The sequence below is a fragment of the Doryrhamphus excisus genome, chromosome 17 (genome assembly GCF_030265055.1).
Source record: "Doryrhamphus excisus isolate RoL2022-K1 chromosome 17, RoL_Dexc_1.0, whole genome shotgun sequence".
Classification (NCBI taxonomy): Eukaryota; Metazoa; Chordata; class Actinopteri; order Syngnathiformes; family Syngnathidae; genus Doryrhamphus; species Doryrhamphus excisus.
The window spans coordinates 8511304-8525881 of NC_080482.1; the positions used below are offsets into that span (position 1 = coordinate 8511304).

Genomic DNA, 14578 nt, shown 5'->3' on the forward strand with positions numbered 1-14578 from the left:
GAGAAGAATACCTACGCTAGCTTTGAAGTACCGAGCCCCAACAAAGCGCCTCGGGACACCCTCTGGCTGTTCCACGATAACAAGACTTGATACCTCTCATACAGAAACGTTGTTTATGCTAACGGTGGGCTGGTTTATTATACCGGACCTCCGGTATAACAACAAGAGAGGAAAAAGAGAGAGAGAGAAGTGCCATTAAACAAGACAACATTCCTTTAAAAGGAAGACAAGGTCGCCTTTGGGCTCCACACAAGTCTGCACTTGTTAAAATGTGGGTTGATCCCTTTACTCCACCTTTTAGAGTGTAAGCTAAGTCCCTTTATGGCATAGGCACTAATTTGTATATTAATTTCTGACTTGTCTGAGCTCACATGGAAATAAATGTTATTTAAATAAATGTAAAGAATAACATACAAAGTAAAAAAAAAAACACCAATCAATGAGGTAAAATTATTAAAATAATAATAATTTTTATAATACATTATTTCAGTACTGCACACATATTCTAATGATGTACAGTGACATTAATTGTACACTGCAGCTTCCTGGGAGGAAACACACACAAGCAATAAAACCCTCACTAATCAATAACACACAGACACTACTCATTGATCATGTCTGCATGAGGGGGCTTGCAGGGTGGAGGAAGGGGGTGGCAGTTTACATGTTGCACCATTGCAATGCATCATATAAAGACGAGCTGTCACAGCACGTCAACAAAGATACAAACAAAGCAAGCACAACAAAATTACACGTCCAAAAGGTGAGTTTTAAGCAACGCTATTATTTCCGATTATTTTCAGGGTGGCATGAAAGCAACGCGATCTTTTCACTCAAGCAAACGACACAAACACACACACACACACAACTCGACTATACAAGAGTTAGTTTCACCACACACAACCTCCAACTACAGGTAACTAAAAACATTTCATTTTATAATAAAGTAATTAAAACACTAATGAAGCTTGCAATGGGTTGTTTTATTTAAAAAGCCGCAACTGATTAGGCGATATAGTGCGGCGAACTGCGGTCGAGACTTGTCATGGATTTGTCGGTGTAAAAAGGTACACCTCCGCGGCTACTCTACTGTTTTTTTAAACACTTTTATATAAAGTCGCACGTGTTGTGGTGATCAATGCAGTCCATGGGGGAGGGTAACGTTTGAAAGCTTTACTCACCAACAAAGAGGGAGCAAACGTCAGGCAGGAGCGGCGAAATGAGGTTTCCTGTTCGAAAGTTGTCGTGTGTCAGTAAAGTGAAGTGAGCGGAGTGATGTGGGGGGGTAAAAAAAAAAAAAACATTCTATGCGGAAGTACACGAGGAGCTACCGTGAGCGCACCAAATAAACCACAAAATGTTTCAATAAAAATAATATAAATAATTTATATAATATTGTTACAACTGGAAACCTTAAACACATTTAATTTTTATTTTTATTTTAACTTTTATAAGAGTTAAAAATGCTGTTCAACGGGGTGCTTCCGCATTGTGTCACAAACAAAACCGTCCCCATTTACTCTGCCGGTCCAAAATAAATAACTGCTGTTTAAAAAAAAAAGCCACCACCTTAAGCATTATCTTGAAGCCACTTGAAGCTGCATACTAATCGCTGTGTGAAACAATGATTTAGTTTCGATACATACGTCAAACTGTCTCGTTACACATTCATTTTTGCACGTAAAATGCATGTCCTTATTTTGCAAATTTCACGCCCAATATGGCTGGCTGACGCGATAACGACTTTTAATGGCGCCATAAAACGTATTTATCTGTTCTCATAACAAAGATAACTTTATTGTTAAAGTCTTTGGTTGCTTCCGGGTTTTTTAGTGTGTGTTCTGTCTCCCCCCTGTGGATAAAGGAGGACAAATCAGGCAAGCGAACAAAATTCCAGTCTATTCCAGTGTATTTGAATTATGTTAAAAAAAAGTGTAGTTTAACGTTGGAGCTTACATTTAACTAAAGTGTCTTTAATCATTTTTGCCTTAATAATAATAAGTGAGATAATAATAAGTAAACTTATATAAAGTTTGGTGTATTTCCTATGGGAACGTCTTACACTTGTCTTTATTTGCATATTAAATTATACAACTTATTTTCTACCAGTGTGCTGCAAGTAAATGTATTAGTTTTAAAAGACTAAAATTAAACAAACTTAAAATATAAATCAAGAATAAGCTAAAGAGAACATATTTTAAGTTAAAAATATTTTTGTAGTACACTTATAGCAAATCAAATAATTTAAGTTTAAATAATTTTGTAGTATAAAAAACACTTAAAGCAAATAAAATATTTTAAATTTAAATATTTTTGTAGTATAAAAAACACTTCAAGCAAATCAAATACTAAAATGTTTTTAAAAAATGGCAATTTTGATCTATGCATAAAACAATATAATGGAAAAACCTCCACGACAACATACGTGTGATATCCAGAATAATAGTTTATTGCTTCTCAAGATACTAATCTTTGTCTTCTTATTTTTTTTTCCTTTTTGTTTGCACCTTCCATATGACTTTTGTACAGTAAAAACAGAGAATGTTGGATGTGTACACACACACACACACACACACACACACAAAGAGGAGACATTATTTACAACTGTTTGTGTGTCCAAGTGGAGACATCCTGTAGTGATAAACGAGACTTTTACAACAACTGGCCGTGAAGCACTACAAGGTGGTTTAGTCAGGGAATAAAATACAAAAATAAATAAAAATAAATAAAAATATGCCCTTTTGTTGAAAGGGACAACAAGCATTGATTAATAAATAAATCAATAAATAATAAATGCAAAGACCAATATTATATTTCACATTTGACTAATTACAGTACTGTTACAGTGGGTGAATGCTAATTATAAAAATAAGTCTGCCAGAATATTTTGTGCTCCCAAAAGTGTTTGGAGAGTAGAGTGGACATTTTGAAAAAAAAAAAAAAAAAATAGACCAAAGGGCCCAATTAAGACAATCCCAAATAAGCTCACCATAAAAAAAACAGGTTGTCTCATGAATAATTTAAAACTTAGTGATACACATCAGCTTTTTTTTTTTATTTTAATTTTAATTTTAAATACGGAATAGTCACAACGATAACGGCTGTCTCATCATCTTAGACGAATAATAATTAAATGTGATGTACACCATATTAAAATATATATACACACGGAAATATTCATACAAATTCTCTACATTTCTGCTTTTCTTTTCTTTCCTTCATTTAAAATTCACATTTTTTTACACCATTAAAAATGCGATTTAAATTCAAGTCAATGAAACAATGTGAAGCACAGGAGCAAAGAGTTAGGCTGAATTGCGCCACCAGGTGGCAGTATTGCACCGTGTTTTGTTAATTCATGGAGGATCCGCTTTGTTTGTGCTATTGCCGTTTTTACTTGAAGTGAATGCTAGCAAAGTCACGTGGGTTGAGACCTTTAGAGGTGTATCTCAGTGGGAAAAAGTTTGCATGAAAAGCACATAAGTGCTTAAGGTGTTTGGAAAAGAGAAGAAAAAAAGATGAAGCACACCACAGAAGAAGAAGTATTAGCTGTGGATCATCTTTAGGGTCTCTGTCTCCCTGTGTCTCTCATGCAAGGAAGCCACAGTGGGAGCAAGCGAGGGTGTGAGGGCAGGGGGTGTAGGAGTGATGGGCATCAGGGTCTTCAGAGGGTGGGGGGACACAGACGTGATGGGCGGCAGTAAGGTTGTCTTCTTCCCATTCGGCCCCGTCTGCGGGCGTCCCCCCCCCAGGCGGGCTTCCTTGGCCGTAGTGAAATCCTGCTCGTTGTCCGAGCTGCAGTCACTCAGATCTGTGATCTCCAGGTCCGAGTCTGACTCGGGGTCCTGCTTCACGCTCCCCCGCCTCTCCGTGGGGCTCTGGCGGCCCGCGCTGGCGACAAGGCCCACGTTCAAGCCCGAGCTTGGGGGTGTGACGTCCGCCCTTTCCCCCAAGGACGCCGCCCCGTTGCTGATGTCTGTGCGCCCTAGCATCAGGCTCCCCGGATAGGGCGCCAGGCCCAGTCTGCCCGGCTGGCACCCTGCTGTGCCGTTTGTCCCGCCGGTGTGCCCTGCTGTTCCCCTCTCGCCCACCTCCCCCGGGGGGAGCAAGCTGGCGAAGGGGTGAGGCAGCTGGGACAGACTGCTCTGCAAGGGGCCGGGGTAGAACTGGGAGGGGTAGAGGGAGCCGGGGGGCAGTTTGGGGCAGTTGTTGAGCGAGAAGGCCCCCGGGAGGTAGGGGTTGAAGCCCCAGGGGTAGTCAAAGGGCGGGTTGCGAGGGTAAGGGCCCAGCAGGGATGGGGGCTTGGAGTAACATGGGGCGGCTATAGGACAGGACAGAGAAGACATGGAGGTTAGCTTTTCTCAGTTGTAATGTTCACTAATGTCCACAGGGGGCGCTGTAACACTAAATACTAAAAACAGACACAGAAAAGGGTGTGAAAAAGTATATTTTTTATGATTTTATTAGCATAAATTTAAGATTTTTTTTCTGGTGAAATTATGACTTTATTCTCAAACATTTTTACTTTTTTCTAAGATTAATATTATTACTTTATGATCATAAAATGAACATCTGTTTTACTCATGTTCCAACTTTATGTCTTAATGTTTAGGCTTTTTTTTTGGATAATATTATGACTTTTTATGATTTTATTAGCATAAATTTAAGATTTTTGTTTCTGGTGAAATTATGGCTATTCTCAAACATTTTTACTTTTTTCTAAGATTAATATTATTACTTTATGATGTTTATCATTATCATTATCTGTTTTCCTCATTATGTTACAACTTTATGTCTTAATGTTTAGGCTTTTTTGGGGGGTAATATTATGACTTTGTTATAATAAAATTGGTATTTTTCCTGGTAATATTACAACTTTATCTTGTCATATTTACATATTTCTTCTTCTGTTATTATTTTTTTTTCCTCTGGTAAAAGTAACACTTTATTCCTTAACATTTAGACTTTCTTCCAGTAATATAATGACTTTATTCCGATTAACATGTAGCATTTATGTCAGGTAATATTATTGTTTATTGTGATAAAATTAATATATATTTTTCCAGATACTATTACAACTTAATTCCCAAACATTTAGAATTGTTTTAATAGTAATATTACGTCTTTATTATCATAAAATTTTGATTATTAATTCATAGTAATGTTATATATTTTTTTCTGGCTAAAATGTTTTTTCTTGTAATATTATGAGTTTATTATCAGAAAATTAAGATATTTTTCCGAGTCGTATTATGCCTTTATTATTATAAAATAAAATAAAATAAAATAAAATAAAATAAAATAAAATAAAATAAAATAAAATAAAATAAAATAAAATAAAATAAAATAAAATAAAATAAAATAAAATAAAATAAAATAAAATAAAATAAAATAAAATAAAATAAAATAAAATAAAATAAAATAAAATAAAATGTAATATAAAATTGTCTATGGTAATATTACATCTTTATTCCCCAGCACTGTCCCCAGCATCTTCTTATAATATATATATACAATATAATATTGTGACTTTATCATCACGTTTTTCTAACATATACATTACAATTTAGATTTTTGTTTGATAAAGTTATACATTTACTTTTCAAAACATCTTTCAACACTTTAAAAAAAATTATACAGGGTACTTTTTTGGACAATTTTTAATCATTAAAACATTGTTTTGTCCTTTTAATTGTTAATTATTAGACTACTTTCTGGTCCACGAAGGATCAAGTCAAATGTTCCTTTTTTTTAAATGATTTTTCAATGCAGTCTTAATCCTCCTCGGTACAAATTAAGCATAGCCAAGCATATGAATTCCTGTAATAACATTAAAAAAGTCTTGCATTTGACTCAGTGTGTGCTGGGATGTTGTTCATATTTAATGAACAAACAAAAGCATCCCCCTACCAGCCCAGGGAGGCAGACTTCCTTCCAGCTGACAACCAACTCACTCCCAGATTCCCGCTTCTTTTTCTTCTTCTTTCCTCTCTGCTAGCCTGCTCCTCGCCTCACTCTGTGTCGTTATTTACTATGCGGGGCTAATTTGGCAATATGTGTGTGTGTGTGTGTGTGGAGTAGCTGGCAGACACATGAATATTGAATCAGTCAGACGGGCCCCTCTCACTTGCTTATGAAAACACAGTAATGGGCGCCCACAGGCCACAAACTGAAGCCTGCACCCTCAATTAGGACCTTCCTGCCTGGGAAGGGGATTAGGGCGGCAGGGACACATGGGAGGGAAGAAGAGAAGAAGGAAGGAATAAGACCCGAGGACAAACTGTGGAAGGAGGGGGAAAAAGGAAGGAGGAGGTCTCGTTAGTGCATCTGTTTACACACTCTTGCTCTCTTGTTAGCTGTCATGGACGCCGAGCAGCAAGGCAAAAAGACATCGGAGTGACCTCACTTTCCTTCCTCTTGTTTTTCGGACCAGCACCGCCTATGTATAATTCACAAACCGAACCAACGCTGCGGGCTCCAAGCGGGACAGCCATCTTTCTCCCATTTCCTTTAACAATAAATGCTCACGTCCCGCCTGCTTCCTCATTCCTCCTGCTTCCTCTCCGCTGCGGCCATTGTTTCCTGACCTTATCCCGCCCACGTGTAAGCCGGGACTTACCCCAGGCGCTTTTTTTTTTTTTTCCCCTTCACTAACTTTTCAGCAAACCAGCTCACCTGAACTGAGGAAAGGAAATGTATCCAGTCTGAGCTTGTCTCCTTCTGGCGCCGGCGCCGTTGTCCCCCGATCGCACAGGGATGAGGCTCTGCCGGTGTCTGGCAAGCGGGGAAACAGGGACTGTACCGCCTAAGAGATGGAGGGATACTATGAAAAGGTGCACAAAACACAGCACGGATTACGTGTTGACAGTAAGCCGTCCCTGGTGATGCAAGTGGGGACACTGTGGAGAAAAGGATGGGATGGAGAAAAAAAAATGGTACATTTTGACACCGCTTTTTTGCAACATTTTGGTTCTACCTAAATATCCCAGATAAAACACACTTTGTCAAAGTTTGTCACCACATTATACACACATTATACCACACAATACAAGCAGTTGATGTTTGCTAAATACAAGGATGAAGAGTCTTGAACCAGTCATGATGTGCTATACATATCACTATATTGACACTTACTATGGTACCCATTATGTCATTGGATGGTCATATCACCTCGTACTTCTGAACGTGACAAAAAAAAAAAAATACATAAATTTTTTTTTAACTATATTAGGAAAGCAGGAAGTGAACAAATGTAACAGTTACTGAAATATAGACCAACAACTCCCCAAAAAAACAAATGTGTTGTGTTTATTGCTAGTTCTGGGTATGAGGGTTCTTGACGCACCAAAACAAGACGAAAAAATAAAATAAAATTTAAAAAATAAAAAATAAAACCTTAAACTGTATTATGGAAAGCAGGAAGTGAACAAATGTAACAGTTACTGACTTGTAAAAGTACCAGATGGAGGGGGTAGGATTTAATAAGCTTTGCTTCTTCCTACTCCTTTTGGACATGGGGAACTGTGAACTGATTATGTGATGCATTCAATTGTAATCTGATGCATGTTCAAATGAAATAAAACCATTACCATTACCATTACTATTATGCCAGTGCATCTCAAATAGCGAGGAGGGCCACCCCATCTGATGAGTTGTTAAGGGGGCTTGAGAGTCAGGGGGATTACAGTAATCCCTCTTTTATTGCTGTCAATTTGTTCCGGATGGGACCTGATAAGTGAATTTCCGCAAAGTAGAATTCTTCCTTTATAAAGCAAATATATAGAGCATAGAAATCCTGTTTACAACATTCTAAACATGTTTTTTGACATTATTAGAGCCCTTCAAATATGAAATAACATCCCTATAGTCACCTTCAACTCGTATTAACCATTATTTATTCATTCATTTTCTACGGCTTTTCCTCACGAGGGTCGCAGGGGGGTGCTGGAGCCTATCCCAGCTGTCTTCGGGCGAGAGGCGGGGTACACCCTGGACTGGTCGCCAGCCAATCACAGGGCACATATAGACAAACAACCATTCACACTCACATTCATACCTATGGACAATTTGGAGTCGCCAATTAACCTAGCATGTTTTTGGAATGTGGGAGGAAACCGGAGTACCCGGAGAAAACCCACGCATGCACGGGGAGAACATGCAAACTCCACACAGAGATGGCCGAGGGTGGAATTAAACCCTGGTCTTCTAGCTGTGAGGTCTGTGCGCTAACCACTGGACCGCCGTGCAGCCCGTATTAACCATTATAATAAACATTATAATAAAACATAATAAAGAGCACGGTAGATGAAACTGTCTTACAGGAAATACAGCTGGAATTGGTGCAGATTATGGAAAATCTGGAATATTGTCTGTCCCCTAGGGGGGGCTGGGCCTGACAAAAAATTGAGAAGCCCTCAAGAAATGGGGGAGGCGTGGCTTAAAGAGATCCAAGTTCAGTCAGTGAATGACGATACTAGCAATAAACAATAACAAATAACAATAACGGAATAACAAACAAAAAACAGACTGTGTACATATATTTATACTGTTATTCTGTATATTTTGTATTTTTCATTCTTTTTTTAATAGATGTGTCTGCACCTACTATACCAAAACAAATTCCTAGTATGTGTTTGATCATACCTGGCAATAAACCTTTTCTAATTCTGATTCTGATTAAACATAACAAAACATGTTTTGATTGGTAGTTTTAGCCTAAGCTGCATCCCACAGACTGTGGGTGACATGTCACCGGCGAGCATCCTGCAGTGCGTGATGCAAGCGGTGGAACAGTGGCGGCAAGGACGGGATACAAAGGGCTGCCATGGGAATGGGCAGAACACATTTGAGGCTCCAAAGGATAAACGAGGAGGGAAGCGGGGTGAGATCTGAGGTGGGGTGGCTTTGGGGAGGGGGTGACAGACTCCAGTCAGTCAGGATGTAGAACAAAAAAAAAAAAAAAAGGCACCAGGGAGGGGAGAAGGAGACGAGGTGAAACAAATTTAACAGATGAATCTGGGGTACCACAGGGGACGAAGGGGGGATTTTTCTAGTATGTGGATCAATAGCGGTGTCACCCCAACTTTGAAAGACTGTACTCCCCGAGCTGCGAGATCTACGTTTGCTTAACAAACCGCATTAACGACCTGTCCATTGATCTGATCTGACGCGACCCCCGCTTTCATTTTTTTTTCCCCAATCAATGACACATGGATACGCCACCGAAGACGAGGAAGGGGGATGACAGAGACAGGCAAGGGGAGGGGGGATAACGTCGTCTTTTCGGAGAGGCGGCTTTAAGGACGAGTTAAAGCCTCCTCTCCCCGCGACCTTAAGACAAGTGATGGATGACAACTCTGCTCCTGTACTTTTAACTCTGCGCCACTCTGGAGATCATCAGTCACACGGGTACTTTAGATCCGTGTTCATGTGGAGTTTTTGTTGCTTTTACTCCTGAGGGAATGGTGTGTGTGAATGTTGTCCCTAAAGTGAAATGTCAATGAAACAAATGATGTGAGGGCTGGAGTACATCACAACCTATCATAGAAGTCCCAAGCCTCTTTTGCACAGAGGTTGTGCGAAAATGACAAATCAGACTCAAGGGGCGCCCCCTGTTGGTTGTGGTCACAATGCTTAGAAGTATGGATATCCTCATTTTAACATCAACATACAAATAGTCAATGACTGATTTTGTTGGGGGCTGCACGGCGGTCTAGTGGTTAGCGCGCAGACCTCACAGCCAGGAGACCAGGGTTCAATTCCACCCTCGGCCATCTCTGTGTAGAGTTTGCATGTTCTTCCCATGCATGCGTGGGTACTCCGGTTTCCTCCCACATTCCAAAAACATGCTAGGTTAATTGGCGACTCCAAATTGTCCATAGGTATGAATGTGAGTGTGAATGGTTGTTTGTCGAGTGGTTAGCGCGCAGATCTCATAGCTAGGAGACCCAAGTTCAATTCCACACTCCACCATCTCTGTGTGGGTTTCTCTGGGTACTCTGGTTTCCTCCCACATTCCAAAAACTAGGTTAATTGTCTAATTCCAAATCAATGCAACCCAGACTTCCTTATATGGGCATGCCCAGATACTTAGTATGCAAATTAGAAAATGATATCATTTACTACCCGAGCATCACGACATATACTGTAGGCTGCAGAGACGTCATTGCTGTTTACATCATTTAGTTTACATTATACAGTAGCTAACCTCTTTTTAGTGGTTGGCCTCACAGCTAGGAGACCAGAGTTCAATTCCACCCTCGGCCATCTCTGTGTGGAGTTTGCATGTTCTCCCCGTGCATGCGTGGGTTTTCTCCGGGTACTCCGGTTTCCTCCCACATTCCAAAAACATGCTAGGTTAATTAGCGACTCCAAATTGTCCATAGTTATGAATGTGAGTGTGAATGGTTGTTTGTCTATATGTGCCCTGTGATTGGCTGGCGACCTGTCCAGAGTGTACCCCGCCTCTCGCACAAAGACAGCTGGGATAGGCTCCAGCACCCCCAGCGACCCTCGTGAGGATAAGCGGTAGAAAATGAATGAATGACTGATCCAGTTAGCAGTTAGCATGTAGCTGCAAAACCAAATGAGAGGAATGGAATGTTTGAAAAACAAAAACAGCATGTCTGTTTTGGCTTACTTTCCCATCCTAATTACTTTTCATGGAAATGACCTTTTTTGGTTGTGTTTACCTCTGGGCTGCAGTCCGGTGCCGTGGAGCCCCCGTTGAAGTGGTTCTGGGCCAGGAAGAAGGGCGAGTTGGCCATATCCAGGATGGGGTAGTTGACCAGCACCACCTTGCTGAAGTTAAACTTGTAGGTGAATCGCTTCCCTTTGGTTTTGTGCAAAATACGCTTGTTGTAGTAATACCTGCAACACAGAGGGGGGTGGAGGAAAATCGAATGAGGGATATAGCATAGAAGAACACGAATAGGAAAAACCGGGGAGGGAAGGCTTAACGTAACGCTAGTATCAAGGTTTGAGATTTAACGGAAATGAATTAGTAAACAAGTTGAGTGCTGCGGGCTGAGCGCTATGCTGATTTCCCACTCTTTTTAATACGTCCCCTCCTTCTTCAGATCAATTTAAGCCCAAAAGCCTTCGTTCAATACAATATCAACCATATTTAGTGGGAAGTTTGATTTAGCTGCTGGAAACAGAAGTTACATGAAAGAACCCGTAAAGAGGAACACTCCTGAGGTTGTCCAATTCGGAATTTGGACAGCTACCAGACTTCAGTTCAACGGTTTACATTCGATCAGGGGTGACCAAATTGCAGCCCATGGGCCATTTGGGGTCCACAGCTGTTTTTTTATTGGCCCACAGCACATTGAAAAAGTATAATATAACAATAAAACTAAAAAAAAGGAAAAATCAGCAGTAATTTTACAAAAATAAAGTAAAAATATAAAGAGGATGATGATTTTACAAAAATAGCATCATAATATTCATTCATCCATTTTCTATACCACTTGAAATTTTATGAGTAATCATTTTTGGAGCCTTAAGTTGAAATATTAAAGAAAAAAAGAGGGAAACAATTAGAATACAGTCAAAATATAAGTATTCAAGTAAATATAAGTATAAATATAAAGTATTACAAGTATTATATATAAATATATAAGTATATAAATATTATAAGTCATAATCTTACCTCAAAAAATTACAAATATATTTTAGGTGGAAAGTTTACATATTGGAAAATAAAAAAATGATGTGCTATATATATCACTATATTGACACTTACTATGGTACCCATTATGTCATTGGATGGTCATATCACCTTGTACCTCGGTACGAGGTACATTATTTAAAAAAAAACAAAAAAAACAAAACTTAAACTGTATTATGGAAAGCAGGAAGTGAACAAATGTAACAGTTGCTGATTGTAAAAGTACCAGATGGAGGGGTAGGATTTAATAAGCTTTGCTTCTTCCTACTCCTTTTGGACATGTGGAACTGTGAACTGATTATGGGATGCATTCAATTGTAATCTGATGCATGTTCAAATGAAATAAAACCATTACCATTACCAAAATGTTAATCCAGATTAATCGATTTAATCCAGATTTGATGATGGTGATAGTTACACCCTGGAATAGACTATTTCTAATTGGACAAAACAATGAAGAGGCTAATGAAATCAACATTTGATGGTAACATCATATCATATGCAACAACTTCAGGTGTCGCCCCAGTGGGCATGTCAGCTTCCTGCGCCACCCACTGAGGTGTGTATCTGCATCCCACCTGCTCCGGTGATGGAGCTCAGATGTGAAGAAACCCCAAAATCCAGCCAATGCAGTTGAATAGTAGCACGTTTTTTTTTTTTATTATTTCTCTTTGTTCCTTGAAAGCTCAGCACAAATTATGCGCCCACACAGATCAGCACGTACGCTACATATCAGCGCTCGTCGGCAAACACGCCTATGCGTGTTTTGCTTTGCATGGCAATGCTGCTGTGGCCCTTAATTGAGCAATTAAGTGAGGCTAATTAAGAAGGCTAGTTGTGGCCCCAGCCAATTCATAACAATTAGAGTCTGACGACAACTCTCATTAGTGAGAGGCCACAAGAACGCAAAAGGAGGAGAAGGCGGGGCTTTAAGACCATTTCCGATAACTACGACACACTTGAGGATGTGGCGTGATGTGTTTAGAAAATGTAAAAAAGTTGGAAAAAGTTCCAGCGGCTTGACATATTTTCTAAATCCTTATCGAATGGCTTTGTTTGTGTTGTGAACTTTTCCATTAAGATGTCTGATGGCTGATAAGCAGCAATTGAGGAATATTGACATTCCCCAAGACGAGGTTCCAAACGTTATCTCTTCATATTCACAAGCACCATGTAAACATTTCAGTTCATGTCGCACTCTTTTGGATTCTTCTGATAACGGCACAGTGGGAGATGTGTTTAGTATGTCTGCCTCACAGTAAAAAGGACTTGGGTTTGAATGTTAGATTTAGTTTAGATGTTCAACATGTTCATTCATTTTACTCATGAGGGTCGCTGGAGCCTATCCCAGCTGTCTTCGGGCGAGAGGCCGGGGTACACCCTGGATTGGTGGCCAGCCAATCACAGAGCACATATAGACAAACAACCATTCACACTCACATTCATACCTATGGACAATTTGGAGTCGCCAATTAACCTAGCATGTTTTTGGAATGTGGGAGGAAACCGGAGTACCCGGAGAAAACCCACGCATGCACGGGGAAAACATGCAAACTCCACGCAGAGATAGAATTGAACTCGGGTCTCCTCCCTGTGGGACCTGTGTGCTAACCACTCGTCCGCTGTACAGCCTTGTAAATTTTCTTTTCATAATATTATGATAAAGAGTAAATAAAGAGTATGGGCTGCACGGTGAGCGAGTGGTCAGTGCGCATGGTTTCATAGCAAAGAGACCCGAGTTCAATTCCACCATCTCTGTGTGGAGTTTGCATGTTCTCCCCGTGCATGCGTGGGTTTTCTCCGGGTACTCCGGTTTCCTCCCACATTCCAAAAACATGCTAGGTTAATTAGCGACCCCAAATTGTCCATAGGTATGAATGTGAGTGTGAATGGTTGTTTGTCTATATGTGCCCTGTGATTGGCTGGCGACCAGTCCAGGGTGTACCCCGCCTCTTGGTCGAAGACAGCTGGGATAGGCTCCAGCACCTCTGCGACCCTTGTGAGGATAAGTGGTAGAAAATGAATGAATGAATATTATGATTAGCGGAAGTGGTTAGCATTTAGGCCACACAGTCAGGGGATCGGGAAGACCTGGGTTTGATTCTCTGCTTGGGAATCTCTGTGTGGAGTTTGCATGTTCTCCCCGTGCATACGTGGGTTTTCTCCGGGTACTCCGGTTTCCTCCCACATTCCAAAAACATGCTAGGTTAATTGCCGACTCTCACCCAAAGTCAGCTGGGATAGGCTCCAGCATACTCCCAAATATCGGTGGAAAAGGATAATCGGTAGAACATGAATGCATGAACGATAGTAGCGTACCTCAGTGCCCTGCTCAGCTTGTCATAGTTCATGTGAGGTTTGCACTTCCTAATCCCCCACAGTCGGGCCACCTCATCCGGGTCCTTGATGACAAACTCGCCGTAGTCGCCCTGCCAGGCGATCACCCCCTGGTACTCCTCCTTCTGCAACAGCTCCAGGATGAAATGCCACAGCTGAATCTGCCTGGATCCGGGGCTCGACTCTGGCTTGTAGGCCCAGTCAGGGAAGGCGAACCCTGCGTCAGAGAGGAGAGGGATTAAGAGGCCTGTCGTTTATCCCCATCGCTTTGCCACTGGGGATGGAGGAGGAAGGGAGCGGCGGAGGGGGAGGATGCTGTCCAGATGACTGATGAGTGATGAAGGTGAAGGATGATGTGTTTAATATCACAGCACGTGCCTTGAGCTATGTTAGCGTGCGCTAGTGCCCTCTAGGCTGCACAGATTGGTCAGGTGGGTGATGACACGTCTCTGGGAGCCATGTGATTGATGCTGCGGCGCGCACACCAGCCTTAAAGCTGACCGTCTCGCACATCACACATGATGCTTTAACTCATGGAACAATCAAAGTAGCCTTGAAGAGCAGTCGATA

General features: G+C 40.7%; 2 protein-coding genes across 7 annotated transcripts in view; both read right to left on the minus strand.

The window, feature by feature from the left end:
• Window positions 1–1286, minus strand: part of arhgef1b (Rho guanine nucleotide exchange factor (GEF) 1b) — a 44148-nt gene extending 42862 nt beyond the window's left edge. For all 4 annotated transcript variants that reach the window (XM_058052991.1, XM_058052992.1, XM_058052990.1 and 1 more), the window contains exon 1: window positions 1182–1286. The gene's annotated coding sequence lies outside the window, so the exon portion shown is untranslated. The remainder of the gene's footprint in view (window positions 1–1181) is intronic.
• Window positions 1287–2441: 1155 nt separating this feature from the next.
• The window catches only part of erfl1 (Ets2 repressor factor like 1), a 131299-nt gene continuing 119162 nt past the window's right edge, over window positions 2442–14578 (minus strand). For all 3 annotated transcript variants that reach the window (XM_058052995.1, XM_058052996.1, XM_058052997.1), the window contains 4 exons: window positions 13991–14225; window positions 10692–10869; window positions 6676–6805; window positions 2442–4321 (listed from right to left, as the gene is read on the minus strand). In XM_058052995.1, the coding sequence (XP_057908978.1) occupies window positions 3546–4321; window positions 6676–6805; window positions 10692–10869; window positions 13991–14225 (1319 nt within the window). In that variant the 3' untranslated portion in view covers window positions 2442–3545. The remainder of the gene's footprint in view (window positions 4322–6675; window positions 6806–10691; window positions 10870–13990; window positions 14226–14578) is intronic.